General features: G+C 38.8%; 1 protein-coding gene across 3 annotated transcripts in view; it reads right to left on the reverse strand.

Annotated features, from left to right (window-relative positions):
• Window positions 1-18,752, reverse strand: part of LOC127838381 (E3 ubiquitin-protein ligase UBR4-like) — a 179,398-nt gene that overhangs the window by 92,324 nt on the left and 68,322 nt on the right. For all 3 annotated transcript variants that reach the window (XM_052366097.1, XM_052366098.1, XM_052366096.1), the window contains exons 42-52: window positions 17,984-18,235; window positions 16,306-16,395; window positions 14,776-14,928; window positions 13,002-13,226; window positions 11,088-11,172; window positions 10,092-10,164; window positions 9,533-9,764; window positions 8,864-9,020; window positions 5,960-6,030; window positions 5,638-5,727; window positions 5,234-5,450 (exon numbers count right to left, since the gene is read on the reverse strand). In XM_052366097.1, the coding sequence (XP_052222057.1) occupies window positions 5,234-5,450; window positions 5,638-5,727; window positions 5,960-6,030; window positions 8,864-9,020; window positions 9,533-9,764; window positions 10,092-10,164; window positions 11,088-11,172; window positions 13,002-13,226; window positions 14,776-14,928; window positions 16,306-16,395; window positions 17,984-18,235 (1,645 nt within the window). The remainder of the gene's footprint in view (window positions 1-5,233; window positions 5,451-5,637; window positions 5,728-5,959; window positions 6,031-8,863; window positions 9,021-9,532; window positions 9,765-10,091; window positions 10,165-11,087; window positions 11,173-13,001; window positions 13,227-14,775; window positions 14,929-16,305; window positions 16,396-17,983; window positions 18,236-18,752) is intronic.

Genomic DNA, 18,752 nt, shown 5'->3' on the forward strand with positions numbered 1-18,752 from the left:
TTGAAGTTCCATAGTTTGGATCAGTTCCAAAATAGGTAAGACAGCACAGAGTTGCGATGACTTACACAAAACAAGGTATACGAAAGCATAATCTCTATCCTTTGATGAAGAAAAGAACAAATTTCTTATCATCAAGAAAAAGATGAGAAAAACCTCTATGTATCTAGCAGAGTGATTAAGGTAATAACTATGCTCTCAATTACCCAGTAAAAAATGAATTTCCATAGAACCTTTATACAGTTCTGATGGAATTATCCTTGCACAAGTAACAAGGATTGAAACTCTAACAGAAAAACGTTCTTCTGTAGAGATAACTAAAAGTTGTTAATGGCCAGACATGAAGTGGCACATGTTTGGATCAGTAAAAATATGTCTCAGTGAGATATATTTGACCTGTGAAGAAGTTTCCTGAAAATAATTGTACAGGAGACTTAAAAGGTCGTAGAACCATAATCCCATGGTTCATTAAGTATATTTCATAAAATTATGGCAAAAACTCAGTTATTGCAAAAACTCACCAAGAAGGCAAGATATTCCAGTTTATGTCAATGGACGAATGTATAACAATCGCACACCCTGCTGGATCGATTTCTGTGAACTGCATTGTTGACGTTGTTCAGCATACCGGTATACACTGCGATATACGATCGCATAACGCTAATAACTAGCGTTTGATGATAAACAACATTCTTTGATATACTATGTACACCATGCAACTCGTCTGCAACTTCACTGCCGCGCATGCGCAATTACATTATTGAACCCAACGGAAAAATAATTCGAAAGAAAGAACTGCAGGACAAAACGTCCAACAGGGCGTTGAGACGAACTGGTATGAGAAAGACGATAGAGAAAATTTGTTGTTCTTGCAAAGAACGAATAAGTTCCTGATTTCCAGTTACAAGGAGTGATAATATGATCACCTCCGTGTCTGTAAGTAAACCACGACCGATGTGTGATAGTTGAAACCATCACAAAGGAATCGTGAAAATGTGTTGTAAATGAAAAACAGCTTAAAAGAATTTTCGCTTTTCAAGATGTAGATGTGCAGGTGATATTCGTTAGGATACCACATAATTGAGAAAATCAAGATACGTTGTTCTATGTGATCGTCCATAACCTTATCTGCTCACATCTGTATAAGATGTAAGGAAGGTTGTGGTAGAATAAACTATATTCTTGCCAAGATAATCTTCTAGTCTAGACACCACTGAATAGTGGTAAATAATGACAAAAAGATGGAAATCTGTGTCATTAAATAATCCCGAGATTAATACAATTATCTTAAAAATAAAGCTGAAACGGACGTACATGTAAGAAAAGACGTCTCAGCAGAAGGACCGGTGACCGGACCGGTAAATACCGACCGGTGACCGGAACCATTTGTCAAGGATGGGTGGGCAAAGAAACCACGGCAAGCCGAACTTTCCCACTCCAAACACACTTGAAAATTGGTAGAATAGGACAGTGTTTAACACTTATAGTTTATGACCTATCTACAGAATATAGCCTCTTCTTGAACCAATAACAGGCGCCTTTAAAATCCTGGATAATACAGGTCGCGAAGTCATCGATTTGCGAAGTACGGAAATATGATTGATAGTGGTACCTCCGGAATCGGAGGTGTGATGGCAGAAAAAGGTGAAAACCCTAGGGGTAACCTTAAGCGGGTCCACGCTTGCCGGTAGAATGCATGGAAGTCTTAAATTCTGACTTGATTAATCCATTTACTTCAAGACTTCTAACCGGGACGAATTCCGAAAGGAATACGACCAGTTATAGGAAGACGGCCTGTTATGGCCAGAAGTGTTATAGAAGAATAACTTTAAGATGAGGTCCCTCCAGATCCTAGGATCTAAGATCTGAGTTCAATAGGTCCTAAGCCATCTACAAGACTGTAGCCGCTATGCGGTCAATCTGATAGGCAATCCTATGTATCAGAACTCTTGTTGATTCCAGTAGCTTGAAAATATGCACTGCCGTAGGAGCAATAGAAAAGCAGAAGTCGATACAAATGTCGTCTTGCTAATCCTGCTAGCGTCAATAATGTGTCCCAACTGTTCCGTGACACTGACTGCAAAGTCTGTAGCCGACAGGTAAAGGCGGTTAAAACAATTCATCCTTCGGGTCTCGAACATAAATTAATAGAGGTCAAATAGTAATGTTCGACCTCAATGCTAGTCTCCGAGCCAACTTCAGCCGATCTATCTGCAAGACCAGTAGTCTGCATGTAGCCGGTTGAGATAGAAGTACAAATAACAGATATAGCATGATTTGGTAACCGTCGCCAGTAGAACATCAGTATTGAAAAACACAAAAAGTCATGTAGATTGTTGAATCCATAAAATATAGTATTCAATACAATCATAGCCAGGGGTATACAACTATGTAATGTAGACGATACCCGTGATACTAAAAATTGACCGATGAAAACACAGTGGAATACCGGTAATTGGTAAGTGGTGACCGAACCGGACCGGTCAATGACCGGTAACTGTAGCCCGGTGAACAGACCAGTCATAATATGACCGGTGACGTTACCAGTTAAAGACCGAAAAAATGGTGGAATCCATATGGTCTGTTATCAATGTCAAGCACTGCTCGGAAAAGAAGATCATGCCAAAAAAAACAATCCGATGGCGATGAGACATCGCTTATTCTGACCGGTGATCAGTGATCGGTGATATGACCGATGAATGGTGACCGATGTCCGGTGATCGGGACCGGTATAATATAACTGCGTCAGAATGGAAATATCTGGTGCAGAAGAATGACCATCCACGAGGTCATCTGATAATATTAACCGGAAAACAACGGTAGATTATCAGTATTAATAGGCATAAGTGTCCTTGTAGTCGTAGTGGAGAAAAGAACAGCTTATCCCGAAGCCTGAATGTTAAACGAACTAGTGTTCGTATACAACTACGGCTCGGTGACTGCAACATGTGTGGATGCCATAAGAAGAACCATCACACGTGGAATGGAGACATGATATTCCTAAAGGAATAAAATGGAGAACGTCGATATGACCAGTAGGTTCATTAACGCCTACGTGAGAAGTGGCGACATCCATATAACTTCGATGCCGAAATATTGTTCGGCTACGCTGGAAATATTGTCTTCTACAATATTGTCTCCGTGAGCATTGACATGATCGCTTACGAGCGTATCAACGCCGAGAACTGCTCAATGAAGGAGAGGTATGTTCGATAACTATCCAGTGGTGCTCAATGCAGTCCGCTGATGTCTACGTGAAGGTTGACGACGTCCTCGTTTCCTGCGATGTCGAGATCTGGATCGGCCGAGATGTGGATCGGCTGCGATGAGACCGAGATCTAGAATAACGTCTCCGTGAGTGACGACGTGATCGCTTACGAGAGCCGCGACGATGAGAACTGCTCGACGAAGAAGAGCGTGTCCGATGTCTAATCCTTGATGAAGACGATGTATTCAACGAAGAATAGGAGAATAATTCAATGAAGAAGACCGAGTTCTTCTTCTTGACCGGTGACTGGTGTTATCGGTGGCAGGCCTAACTGATGACTGTTGACCGGTGACCGGAGCGGTGATCAATGACCGGACCGGTGACCGGACCGGACCGTTGACATGACCGGACCGGTGACATGACCGGACCGGTGACATGACCGGTGACATGACCGGACCGGTGACATGACCGGTGACCAGACCGTTGACCGGACCGGTGACATGACCGGTGACCGGACCGGTGACATGACCGGTGACCGGACCGGACCGGTGATCAATGACCGGACCGGTGACCGGACCGGACCGGTGACATGACCGGTGACATGACCGGTGACCGGACCGGTGATCAATGACCGGACCGGTGACATGACCGGTGACCGGACCGGTGACCGGACCGGTGATCAATGACCGGACCGGACCGGTGACATGACCGGTGACCGGACCGGCCGGTCAGACGTTGATCAATGGTCCGTGATCAACGTCCCCGGTGACGTACCGGTCATATCATGACCAGTGTTGTCACCGGATAATGACCGTATGGCGGATGCCAAATGGTCCGGCATTGGTCGATGTCCTTGACCAATGCCATCGGGCAAAGACCGGCTGACGGGTGTCGCCATATGGTCTGATGTTGACCGACTGTCTAAGAGACTTAGCATAGTACGGTCGCGATCGTGCCCGATACCCGGTGACTGATACTGCAACTATCATCCATGATCTGCGAAGTCACCGGGTATTTATCCACTCTTGTTTCTGCGACCATCATGTAGTCGAATATATGAAAAACAAGAGCAAAGCATATTCAACCATAAACTGGTCACAGACCAGATTATCATACGGCACATAAAATCATTATTTGACCATAATGAAAATTATAATAATACTGCCGTAGATCATAAATTAAACAAAAGTTTAATTCAAAACAGATGAAAAATAAAATGACGATCAATTAGATTGTCATACGGAACGTTAAAATCATTATTGCACACAATGGCAAATGATAAACAATCTGTCAATAGAAGAACACGCTTTGCACGATCTCGTAACACATTAGAAGAACATGCTTTGCACGTTCTAGCAATGTATTAGAAGAGCACGTTTTGCACGTGGTCGTTCGCGCCTGAAAACACCCAGCATGGTAGAAATAAACCATTGTTCGATAAAAACAAGCATGGCTTACCTTTTACAAATGAAACAAAATCCATTAAATCCACACAAATTAATCCGAATGAGAAATAAAAAGATAAATAACACAATTTATCTATTCAAAACCCCAATCAACCAAGTGAAAAACAATATTTTAATTCAGAGCCGTAAAAGACACGTATACACCTGGTTGATCCGGAAAGAATATTGAGGGTTGGTTACCGATTTTTGGCTAGGTTGCATTGCACTATGTTTAACCTGGCCTGTATTACGGTATTGAGGTGGCGGATTCCCAGTTAAAATTCCGGATGAGTTATTTCCCCTTGGAAAGTATAAGCATACGATAACAGGTCAGTATTTATGACATTAAAACTGACAGCCTAAAGTTCCCAATTTAAGGTTTCCAAAAACAAATGAACATTTTTTTATAAATGTTATCACTAAGTTCATTTCCCTATCCAGATCTATAATTTGAACCTAGGTAAATATAGTATATGTTAGCAACCAATTCCTAATTTTAGTCAAAACAACACAGTCCTTCCCAATCCATAGCTCCCCAGGCCTCATTCCCAATATCTTGAGAAAAAAAACACTGAGGCCTCACCAAACAGTGTAAACTTCTTGTCCGCGTTCAGGGACTCCTCCTTGGTAAAGGGCACGTCGACCCAGCGCGGACGCAGGCAGGTTACTTGCACCGTGCGGCCAAACGTCTCCAGATACGTGGGTGCCCGCTCCACAGCCTGGCTGCCCACAAACACCCGCAGTCCAACCATCACTGTGGTGTTGTTGGTGTTGGTGATCTCCATGGAGAACCCTGCGGGCTGAAAAATATGCGTTACGTGTTGTCATTTACTAGAACAAACTTTCTCTACCATCAGTGTGGCTTATCATCACTGTGATATCGTTGATGTAGTAATTGGCAAAAATTGCTGGAAAAAAGTAATACAAAATAGTTTTCTTTTTTAAATATTTTTTTTTCATTCAGTACATTATAAAACTAAACATTACCTTGGTGCTGGCTATGTACATGCCGGTGGTGTTGAGGCGGTGCTTCACTTGCTGAGTATTGTAGATCTGTAGAATGTCATTGCCACCGTACTGAAATGAAACCAGTATGACATTAAGATTTTGTTTCAACCCTATTTATTTCAGCCAGATTGTATAAAAAAATTGCTGATTCAGCATTTTTCCATCAAATTCCTGGGTGTCATTCTTCTTTATTAATTACCTTTATTGAACATTTTCTAAACCATATTTACAAATGGATGACTTATCTAAAACTAAATTAAGAATACATTTTTCTATTGTAAGAGATATATGAATTGTTTACCTCTATGTCATTTGACTGTTGACAGTTCTCAAAGAAGTCTATAGGGAAGTTGACTGAACCAGTTTGTCGACCTGCAACATTCAATCAAAATTAACCAGTCTGCCAACCTGCAACATTCAATCACAATGAAACAGTCAGTCAACCTGCACCATTCAATCACAATGAACCAGTCTGTTGACCTGCAACATTCAATTGAAATAAACCAGTCTGTCAACCTGAAACATTCAATCACAATGAACAAGTTTGTCAACCTGCAACATTCAAACACAATGTACCAGTCAGTCAACCTGCAACATTCAATTGAAATGAACCAGTCTGTCGACCTGCAACATTCAATCACAATGAACCATTACGTCAACCTGCAACATTCAATCAAAATGAACCAGTCAGTCAACCTGCAACATTCAATCACAATGAACCAGTCTGTCAACCTGCAACATTCAGTCACAATGAACCAGTCTGTCAACCTGCAACATTCAATCACAATGAACCAGTCTGTTGACCTGAAACATTCAATCACAATGAACCAGTCTGTCAACCTGCAACATTCAATCCCAATAAACCAGTCTGTCAACCTGCAACATTCAATCACAATGAACCAGTCTGTCAACCTGAAACATTTAATCGAAATGAACCAGTCTGTCAACCTGCAACATTCAATTACAATGATCCAGTCTGTCAACCTGCAACATTCAATCACAATGAACCAGTCTGTCCAAATGCAACATTCAATCACAATGAACCAGTCTGTCAACCTGCTACATTCAATCACATGAACCACTCTGTCGACCTGCAATACATGTATTCTACCACAAAAGCTGGGGTCATGATAAAAAATCTTTATTAAGTCTTGACTTTAGCTGAAAGTACATACATCAATCTTAGAATTTGTGTCCATCGCAACATTCCTTTGCCGTTCTGCTTGACAAAGCTTTAATATTAATACAAGTTCATGAATAGTTGTTTGCAAATCTGCAAGGTTTGAGAGTTTACAGGTTTTAAAGGTTCATGTATTTGATGACCATCATTGTAAAGGTTTATTTTACCATCTGACCATCAGCTTTTACAGATTTGGGAGGTATGTAAGGAGCTTCCGATAGAATTGTGCTTCAAAATTATTAGAGCCGTGCTCTGTGAATAGGGGTTAAACCCTTTGCATGCTGGGAAATTTGTCGTCTGCTAAAATGTTGTCTGCTGAATTTCTAAAATTATCATTTTCTTCTATTTTTTTCAAAGAATACTATCAGAATAGCAAACAGTTTGGATCCTGATAAGACGCCACGTTCTGTGGCATCTCATCAGGATCCAAACTGTTTGCAAAGGCCTTCAAAATTCGGTTCCAGCACTGATAGAGTTAAATTCATGTGCGTAAAATGTCATCCCAGATAAGCCTCTGAAGTCCGCACAGGCTAATCAGGGACGACACTTTCCGCCCAAACTGGATTTTTGCTAGGAAGAGAATTTCTTGAAACGAAAAATATCATAAAAGCAGAAAGTGTCGTCCCTGATTAGCCTGTACAAACTGCACAGGCTAATCTGGAAAAACACTTTACGCACATGCATTTAACCCCCTATTCACAGAGCACACCCATTTGTAATCCCACGATGAACTAAGTTAAATGTATACATGCAATTTGTAAAATACCAGAATTTTTTAATAATATACAGAAAACTAATTTGAAATAGATGTTTTCCCTTCAAAATTGCCCTACAGTTAAACCGACTAATACAACCACTCATAAATAGCAGGTTGGTCTTTGAATCAAGGTAAAGAAGACCACCATCTAAATACATAAGAACTATGTAAGTAGTGAGCTTCCAAATATAAACACCAGCGACAAATAAATGTTATCATTGTTGTTATAAACTGTGTTTTTATATGCTCATTCACACATATTAAACAGTTTAAAAAAAAGGATAAATACCATCACGACATGTTTTGTCATTTTCATCATCATGATTTTCACAGTCTTTTTATCAATTGCACACGTCATGTATATCAAGGACTAATGCACTGCATGGTTTTTCACTCTCACAACATAGCACAGTGATATTTCAACAAAATACAAAGCAAACAAAAAGGCGGATGATCAAGATGTGATGCAAATGATATAATGAGCTAAGCATATAATCACGGAATAAAATTACAACTTGGTCATTTTCAGATCCATCTATAGTTCATTAGCATATTTTCCCATCTCCTGTCAATAAGTGTCTATTAGCATCAATTAGCAAAACCTATTATACAGACAATCTCCTTTCCTTCTCATACAGAACAATCTTTCTGAGACACTTCCTTTTATCTCAAAAAAAGAGTGTGGTTAATTGGAGCTTCTTTGGAGCAACACTCAGATAAGCAGGGTCATTACAAGCGTCAAATGATACGTTGGTCTGACAAAAATCGTCGTAATATGAAATAGCAGAGTTTCCTTGAAATCCAGTTTTAATTGAAATATACAGGAAAGCAATCAGGTCTTTTAAATTAAAATGTGTATCAATTTGCAGGAGGTTGTAAAATCAAGGTGGCCGCAAAGTGGAGTTTTTATGTGTATAATTTGGTAAGACTTTCAAAGTTGCCCACAACCCCCTCTACAGTAGTATAAAACATACCAGTACCCCCTTTTTACACTTTATAAATAGTTTTTTGCAAAATAAACAAGAGCTCTGCAGTCGTAGACAAATGCCCCCTCAAACAGGGTCTTGACACAGGATTTTATGCAACAAAACTGACCATAAGAGTTAATCTTATCATATTAGTGTGACAGACAGACCGACCGACAGACCGACCGACAGACTGAACGACCGACCGCCATCCAGTAAAACAATAAACCCCTTTGAAGGGGGACAATAAAAAGGTATTTTCACCAATAGCATATTCAGCTATGACATTTCACACTATTTTACCTGACTTAGATGCCTTCTTTTTCTTTGAAGTCTTGAGAGTGGCTATGGGACTCTGGGGCTGCAGTAGGGGAGAGAGCCAGTGGTTGGTGTGTTCCACGCTGGCCATGTAGATACGTAGGCTGCCGTCTTCACAAAGTAGAATCATTGTCGTACGTTGCTGGGTCATTAAATAAAAATAATGGGTTATTTGAAGGTTGATGTTAATAAAACTGTACGTAAATAAATTCAGACCTTATCATTATCTTTTTCAAACCAAAAATATACTATTAAAAAGGAAAGTGTCGTCCTGGACTAGCCTGTGCAAACTGCGCTTTACGCACATGCGTTTGTTGATCTTCCCTATAACAACATTTCCTCACCTGGTCAGAGTTTGAGGCATTGTGTCTGATATAATATTTATTTCTGTGACAACTCTCCTCACCTGGTCAGAGTTTGAGGCATTGTGTCTGATATAATATTAATTTCTGTGACAACTCTCCTCACCTGGTCAGAGTTTGAGGCATTGTGTCTGATATAATATTAATTTATGTGACACCTTTCCTCACCTGGTCAGAGTGGGAGGCATTGTGTCTGATATAATATTAATTTTTGTGACAACTCTCCTCACCTCGTCAGAGTGGGAAGCATTGTGTCTGACATAATATTAATTTCTATCAAACCTTTCCTCACCTGGTCAGAGTTGGAGGCATTGTGTCTGATGGCTACCACGTCCTGAATCTTGGCCTTGGCCGGTGTGACCTTGATCTCCTGTATGAGGAGGGTGTCCGGCCGCACCATCAGCACCACCGGGTTGTTGGTGGTCTGGGTCATACAGTACAGCAGGCCGATGTGGCCCGGGACCTCGGACCACTGAACCAGCGGCTGCTGGGCAGAGTTACTGCCCTTGCTACCTCCGTTGGAGCTGCAGATTGTAGTTTGAGGAAATATTTTTTATTTATCTTTGTCCATTCTCCACTAAACAACGATTTTGTGTTCAAACGCAAAGATATTATTGAGCAAATAAACAGCGATTTGGTGTTCAAATGCAAAGGAATTTTTTGTTATATTTGAAATATTTGACAATTTTGTTGCATCTATTTCAACAAATGCCATTAAGTCAATGTACTATTTGTACAATAAATAACCGATTTTTTAATTTATGCTTTCAACTATTTAAATCTGTTATCTTATTATTTGAAAACGTAAAATGATTGTTGAAACATTGAAATAAACTTAAGAAAGTACATACCTTCTGAACGATATCGGGAAGATTGCTCGTGTAGAAGACAAGTCTTTCTCCAACGGGGCACAGAAACTTTTCCCTGTTGATAAGTATTATTAAGTACTGGTATAAGTAATTTACAACAGGCATAAAAATTAACAAAGAAATTGTTTGACATAGAAAGTCTAAGAACGTAAAATTTTGTAAGAAAGTGTAGTTGCTTTTTTCTTGGCACAGATCTGGGGTAAGTTGATGTGTTTGAGTACCATTCACAAACTATTCATCTTTTTTTAATGCATGGTATTCTGAATTTACAACTTTTAACAAAGTTATTAACTTTGCAACAAGATATTATCTCTCATCTGTTTTATCAATAGACCAGTCGCCAAATACGAGATCGCTCCGCCCACGAAGTTGAGTTTTCATAAAACGCTTATTCCATTACTCCAATAGTCTTTGTTTGTAGGACCATGTGGCCGCAATAAATGAAATCTGATTGATTATTTCGTGAATTTGATTGACAGCTGGCAAGTTGTCAATTAGATACCTGGGACTTGTTTTCACAAAGTAACTAGGAGAAATCTTAATTATGTTAAACTCAAGTGAAACATTTTTCCATATCTGTTCAATGCAAAATATAGTGTTTTCTTCTCATCACAGGTGAAAATAATACCTGTTTACACAACATTTAAAAATGCAAAAATCCACAAAAAAACAAAAGAAACACAATAGCCAATACAAGCTTTGGAAAAGTTTCATGCACTTTGCAGATTGTAAATATCTGTTTGCAGGTTTTTTTTCCAGTTAATGGTTTTAATTGCGTGGCATGGTGGACATGATGCACTGGGATGCCATGTAAATTGTAAGAAAAAGATTCCACAGTATCTCAACAACTGTTTTTAGGTGTTTTAAGTTGATCCAGCTTGTTGATGTTTACTTCCAATTACAGCCAAATGAACAGTATTTCAGTGCATATTTTTTTTAACTTCAGTATAACAGAATCTCATCTTGGGGCTCTCATACCTTGTGTGTAGCTGAAGAAGATTAGTTGCAGAGAGTGGGAGAAGTAGATAGACACGCCTCCTCCTGTCACCGTGCCATTCACCTCCTGCAGAAAAGAACCGTTCAAGTTTAAACAAGGGACAAAATGTCACAAAACCAGGTTTTCATTGTGAAAAAAAATCTGATAAAGGGAGAAAACTCAAACTGAACTTTTGAAATGAACAAACAAAATTAACCCCCTTTGTAAGTTTGTTTTTAAAAAAAATCTATTTTTAGTTGTGGCGACCTTGACATTGGAGATATTGACATGATTCTTTCGTGCGACACACCGTCCCAAGATGGTGAACAAATGTGCCAAATGATTTTTAAAATCTCACAATGAATGATATAGTTATGGCCAGGACAAGCTCATTTATGGCCATTTTTGACCTTTGAACTCAAAGTGTGACCTTGACCTTGGAGATATCGACGTAATTATTTCGCGCGACACATCGTCCAATGATGGTGAACAAATGTGCCAAATGATTTTAAAATCTGACAATGAACGACATAGTTATGGCTCGGACGAGCTCATTTATGGCCATTTTTGACCTTTGAACTCAAAGTGTGACCTTGACCTTGGAGATATCGACGTAATTATTTCGCGTGACACACCGTCCAATGATGGTGAACAAATGTGCCAAATGATTTTAAAATCTGACAATGAACAACATAGTTATGGCCCGGACAAGCTTGTTTCCGCCAGCCCGCCAGCCAGCCAGCCAGCCCGCCAGCCAGCCAGCCAGCCAGCCAGCCCGCCCGCATTCGCCAATCTAATAACCAGTTTTTTCCTTCGGAAAACCTGGTTAAAAAATGCATAACTAATAAAATTGTTAAAGTATTTTAATTAACCTTTCAAATGCATAATGCATAAAATGCTTGTAAATTTAACTATTGTACGTTGCAAAGTGCATCAGAAATACGCGAGAGAAAAAGCTCAACGGATAGGTGTTCCTGGTGAATCCAGTCCCACTCAACTTTGTGTTGATAAAAAGGGGTAAAACTAAAGCTGTTAAAGGACAGCAAGCTTGACTTTCCTTTTTCTTGTGAGAGTTTTTGGTGCTTTTTTTCAAAAACCAAACTTTAAGTACAGTTGGTAAAGTCATTTTAGCTATCAAGTAATTTAGTATTTTTCTAATATCCAAAATAGCATGGACAGATAAACCTAGATTTTTAGACATTCACTATTGATCTTCACCCAACGTGCCCCATAAGCAAACAAAAATGATGTTGCAGTATAATGCATATATGCTTCCAGCACTAAGGAGCAACTTAAGATATAGAGAATAACAAGACATGTGTTTGTCAGAAACACTATGTCCCCTTTTGCGCTGCTTTGAAGCTATATATTTGACCTTTGACCTTGAAGGATGACCTTGACCTTTCACCACTCAAAATGTGCAGCTCTATGAGATACATATGCATGCCAAATATCAAGTTGGTATCTTCAATATTGCAAAAGTTATTGCAAATGTTAAAGTTGGCGCAAACCAACCAACAGACCAACAGACCAACCAACCAACTAACAGACAGGGCAAAAACAATATGTCCCCCACTATAGTGGTGGGGGACATAAAAAGTTACAAACATCATACATGTAACTCAATCGTGAAACACTATGTTATTGTATTACTATCAAAGTTAACTATTATTCATGATAAACATACAATCCAAAATACGTTGTTTTTTTTGCATTCTTTCAATGCTTTAAACAAATATTTTACTGTAAAAAAAGCACCACATCCGACTTGTCCTTTAAATCCAAAGAGTCTAACTTAAACTGGAGTGTTTTGTCAGAGAAATTACGTCACACGACACATGTCATACATTTCGTCATTTAAAATCAAAGCGCTGAAGGCATTACAAAATTAATTACTGACATATCCCCATCATTACCTTGATATCTGGGTGGTTGATCTCCACCACGTTGGTGATGTAGAAGGGCCCATGCTTGGCGTTGCTGGTCTCCCCCATCACCTCATAGTAGATGTAGCCCGAGGAGGACATGAGGGCGATGTAGCGACCCTCCTCTGTGAACACGAACGTTGCGTCTCGGACCTTACCACTTGGCAACAGGAAGTAGAACTGTGGGCTCAGCGCATCTGCTGCCAGGTTATATATCTAGGAAAGAAACAAGCAAAGTACAGATACAGAGAATTATACGAGGGCTGTTAAAAAAATTCTGCTGCCAGATTATAGATCTGAAGATAGAACAGAGCAAAGTACAAATATAATTTTCTTTTAAGTGGGCTGTTTCATAAATTTGTAAAATGTTCTTCTTTTAACATAGCTAATCATAACCATTTTTAGGCATATCTTCTTGTCACACCTTTGAAGCACTCTAAACGAACAAAGTACTGTTACAAAGTCAAAGTTTACAGATATTGGTCTGTAACAAGCAAATTTGTTGAATTGATATCCCCTGCCAAAATGCTTCTGGACACAAAAGTGTTATATTTGACACTCAAGATACAAAGGGCTGTAACTCCGTTATTAACAGATGGTGTACAATACCATTTGGCATGCATCATCCTCTTATCCATATATATACTCATACCAAGTTTCAATGAAATCCGCCAAAGCACTTCCAAGATATGGCTCCGGACGGACGGAAAAACGGACGGAAAGACGGAAGGACGGAAAGACTGACGGTCGGACGAACAACGCAAAAACTATATCCCTCCGCCTATGAAGGGGGATAACAAAGTGTAATTTTACAGAAATTGGAAACAAAACCTTCTGATGGTTGCGTCAGAGCAACATAACAAGTACACTAAACAATAGGTAATGGCACTTAAACTGTCAAATTTCCCAGTAATGGTTAGTCTTTAATCGATAAAAATTGAGCCATCATACAATCAGCACATTAGACGACGCCAATTTGAATGTCAAGAAAGCGCTTTAGACCAAAATGGAAGGTTGTAGAAAAGGGGAGCCAAGACCCACCCGCGTCGTATTCGATCCAGCGTTATAACAAAGCGCGTTATATTGGAGTTTCAGTGTATTTCCTGTAAATTTCATGACGTTGTGGTAAAATACAGTTACTTTTAAGCAGTGTTTGATTGTAATTTGTAAATGCAGACTGTATTGCATTGTTACATGGTGATTATGTTACAATCATTAAAAACTGAATGTATCGAGAAAATGGCGCCTTTTTGTGCATAAACTCAAACAGGGTTAATGAATATACTAAGCGTTATTTTCAAGACAGTTTATACACAGATGAAGACACAGAAACATTGAATTATATTACTTACAATTTTATTCTTAATTTTATTAAAAGCTGCGATTATTTAAACTAAAAGGGCCTAAACAGTATTTTTTTCCATGGTGCATGAATCTCCATTCACTTGCAGTGTCATCTTTGTTGAACTTAACAAAATAAACATTCATGCCAAACAATGAGGTCATTTCACTATTGACAAATGGAAAGCAATGTCGATGAGATTTGCACAATACAATGAGGTAAATTTGCATATGAAATAAATTCATTTAGAAATAAAATACAGATAATATGAGCAGGTTATCCAATCAGAATGAAGCATTTATGTGATAAATACAAACTGTCTCTTATAAGCCTGTGAGGGATTGCACAGGCTAATCTATGTTGACATTTTATGCATATGCAATACGCCCAGTTTTTCACGAGCAAGACTTGAATGTACCATACCTTGATAAAGTCTGCAGTGACGATGGCAAGCTCAGCCTGTGTCCCAGGCAGCCACAGTGCCTTGATGATGTAGTTACCACTGGCCAGGGTCGGGTGCAGAACCAGGTGGTCAGCCACTGAGCCGGAACTTGTGAATGTCAGCACGTGGCAGTCCTGTAATAGATATACGCACATTACAGTTCACAATTAGGATTTATACACATTTGTAATGTACACACATAACAGTTCCCAATAAGTTTTCATACAAAGGTCCCCCTTTATATATTAATAAACAAGGGACAAAATTGTCACAAAACCAGGTTTTCAATTTGAAAAAAAAGTCTGATAAAGGAAACCAAGCTGATTGTTTATAATTAACCCCCTTTGTTTCAAAATAAATCTATTTTTAGTCGTGGTGACCTTGACCTTGGAGATATTGACGTATTTCTTGTGTGCGACTCACCGTCCAATGATGGTGAACAAATGTGCCAAATGATTTTAAAATCTCACAATGAATGACATAGTTATGGCCTGGACAAGCTCATTTATGGCCATTTTTTACCTTTGTACTCAAAGTGTGACCTTAACCTTGGAGATATTGACGTAATTCTTTTGCGCGACACACTGTATAATGATGGTGAACAAATGAGCCAAATGATATTTAAAATATCACAATGAACGACAAAATTATGGCCTGGACAAGCTTGTTCCGCCCTCCCGCCAGCCCACCCGCCAGCCCGCAGACATTCACCAATCTAATAACCAGTTTCGACATTCACCAATCTAATAACCAGTTTTTTCCTTCGGAAAACTTGCTTAATTATTTTAATAGCAAATCTACACAGTTTTCGCCATATCCTCAAAATATTTAAATTATACCCATACATTTTATCACCATGATGCTTTCATCAATAAATTTTAAGAAAGACACAGTTAATACACAAAAATGTCATTATACAGAATATTGCAGCATCCAGGCAAGTTTACAAATAATAATGATTTGACTGTATGCAATTAAAACTCCACACTGCAGTTTAGCATCAAGGAATATGAGCCCTCTAGGAAAACAGGGCTAAAAGCATGTGCGTAAAGTGAGGTCTGCACATGCTAATTGTTTATTTAAAGGATATCTCTAGTTAGTGAAAATCCAGCTTGTTCAACGCGTCGTCCCTGATATGCCTGTGCAGACGTTACAGGCTATTCTGGAAACACTATACGCACATGCATTGAACAACATTTTTTCCAGAGATAAACTTAGTTCTCATATGTGTCTTGTTCTGTGAAAGCTGGTCATAATGCATGTGCGTAAAGTGTCGTCCCAGATTAGCCTGTGCAGTCCGCACAGGCTAATCTGGGACGACACTTTACGCCTAAACTTGATTTTCGGTAAGGAGGGACTTTCTTGAAACTAAAAATACCATAAAAGCGGAAAGTGTCGTCCCTGATTAGCCTGTGCGGACTGCACAGGCTAATCTGGGACGACACTTTACGCACATGAATTAAGCCCAGTTTTCTCAGAACAAGACACATATATGTAACACTTGTCCATACCTTTAAGCCACACACAGCCAGATAATCCTCGTTGCAGGGGTTACCAGTGATTGACAGGACTGTGAAGGGTATAGGGGCAGACGCCAGCCTCTGTAGGAAAATATCTCAATTAATTACCCACTAACATATGCCTTTTGACAGGATGATTTAATTGTTAACCTTTTGTTATAGATTCAAGATGGTCTTTTTCCAACATTAAGATACTGATGAGCAGCAAAAAGCATAAAACATGAGTAGCCTGCAAGTTCTGGGGTCGTATTCCAGTAGCTTCTTAAGTTAAAAAATAACTTAAGTTGAAATATTGCGCAATATTTTTTTTATCTCCGCCATTTTTTCTTTTAACATAAGATTTCACTTAAGTTAAATTCTGGTAGCTTCATAAACTTAATAAATTTCTTAACTCTGTGTATTTTTTCTCATATATTTAAAATTAAGTTAACTTCCTTTAACTCTTAAAGGAATTTCTTAAAGAGAAATACTAAGCGTCTCATGTTTTATTTTTGACATTTCAAATTTAACTTAAGAAATGTATTTAAGAAATTTCTTAACTTAAGTGAAAACTTAAGAAGCTACTGGAATACGGCCCCAGGTTTTATGATGGTTGCATATAGCCATTATCTCTTTGCTTCCTTGGAGGAATGCATTAACTACCGTATTCCTCCTTATTAAAAAGATTGAGATGGAACCATGAATATTAAGTTCATATTGACTGGCATTTAAGAACACTTGAAATATTTTTTTCTTATTTGATTCAATGCATTTGCAGCTAAACGATGAGTTTCCAAAATAATTGATTATAATAAAAAAAATACGATTTGGTTTGCTTTTGTAAATGAGACCAAATTCATGTTTTAAAGCTAAAGCTACAAACTAAGAATGAATCTGCGTAGGTCATTTTTTTAATGTGTTTGAGTTAAATCGGTGGATTGGAAGAAAACTATTGTCCAATGAATAATACTAATTTTACAGTATGTTAGAATTCAAGAATCGAAGCCGACTCATAGTCTCAGATTCAGTAGCAGTAAATATCAGTCTGTAAGATTGTGACCTGTCTGTATCTAAATGCAGTATATATCAGTCTGTAAGATTGTGACCTGTCTGTATCTACATGTAAATGTAGCAGTAAATATCAGTCTGTAAGATTGTGACCTGTCTGTATCTAAATGTAGCAGTAAATATCAGTCTGTAAGATTGTGACCTGTCTGTATCAAAATAAGTGGTTTGTTGTAGAAAATTAACTTATAACACATTCTTTATTTAACACAAACAGATTGGAATATGACCAACACAAATTTCTTATTTGTTTCTCCAAAATCATAAATCCAAGAATGTACTTGTCCACACACAAAAAATTGTGGTGAAAAATAAAAAATACAAGAAATTGCATGCCGACAATATTAATATATAAGATTTAACCCATTTATGCCTAGCGTCTAGAAAAAAGGCCTGGCAAACAGCGTAGACCCAGATGAGACGCCGCATGATGCGGCGTCTCATCCGGATCTGCGCTGTTTGCTTAAATGAATTTCTGCAAGAAATATTCTAAATATAGAAATAAATATACTAGACATCCCTTATTTTGGAAATAAATTGATCCAATTAAGAAGGATGGGAGAGTTCACTAGGCTTAAATGGGTAGTATTAGGAAAGCCCCGAGTACGTAAGAACAAGAACTCACAGTGAGGGTGAGTTTTTTCTTGCTAGAGTCCGCCTGCTTCAGCAGCGCAGACAGCTGCAGGATGGTGATCTTCCCCTTCTCATGACTCACGGCGAGGTGTTGGCGCTTGCCGTGAGGAGACGCCAGCACGCACATCGCCACCCGCCGGAGCATGTGGCCGGTTACCAGCTGACGGATCTGCTGCCCCTGGTCCCCGCTGTAGCTCATGCGAACGTTCTCGAAGGCTCCTTCCTGGGAGCCGAGCGTCACTGCCTGCAGAAGAACGATATTTATTTTCTTAATTAGTAAAGTTTTTAACGATATTTATTTTCTTAATTAGTAAACTTTTTAACGATATTTATTTTCTTAATTAGTGAAGTTTTTACGGTTGTGAGTTTGGAACACCTTATATGGACTCAATGGAAGCTTAAGTTTTTTGGTCCATATCAAGTTAATCCGAAAATTTCGAATAATTTCTGCAAATTGCGTTGTTTTAAAGTGTTTGTGGAATGTGTTTTTTAAAGAAATCATTACTTACTAAACATAAGCTTGACAGTTGTCTCTTATCATTTGAGGTAAATGCATTTTTTTTCATATTTGTTGTACATAAGAAATGACTAATTCAACCCTTTTTTATGTTTATTTGAACAATTTCTCTTCAATGTCACTGTTACTCATCTGAACTTCTCACCTAGGCAACTGGGGTTCAATCCCCGTTCACAAGAGCATGTGAGTTGGGTTGGCGGTAACCATACAGGACAGCTAGGGTTTCCTACAAATACTCCTGCTT

This window comes from Dreissena polymorpha, chromosome 7 (assembly GCF_020536995.1).
Source record: "Dreissena polymorpha isolate Duluth1 chromosome 7, UMN_Dpol_1.0, whole genome shotgun sequence".
In the NCBI taxonomy this organism is placed as follows: domain Eukaryota; kingdom Metazoa; phylum Mollusca; class Bivalvia; order Myida; family Dreissenidae; genus Dreissena; species Dreissena polymorpha.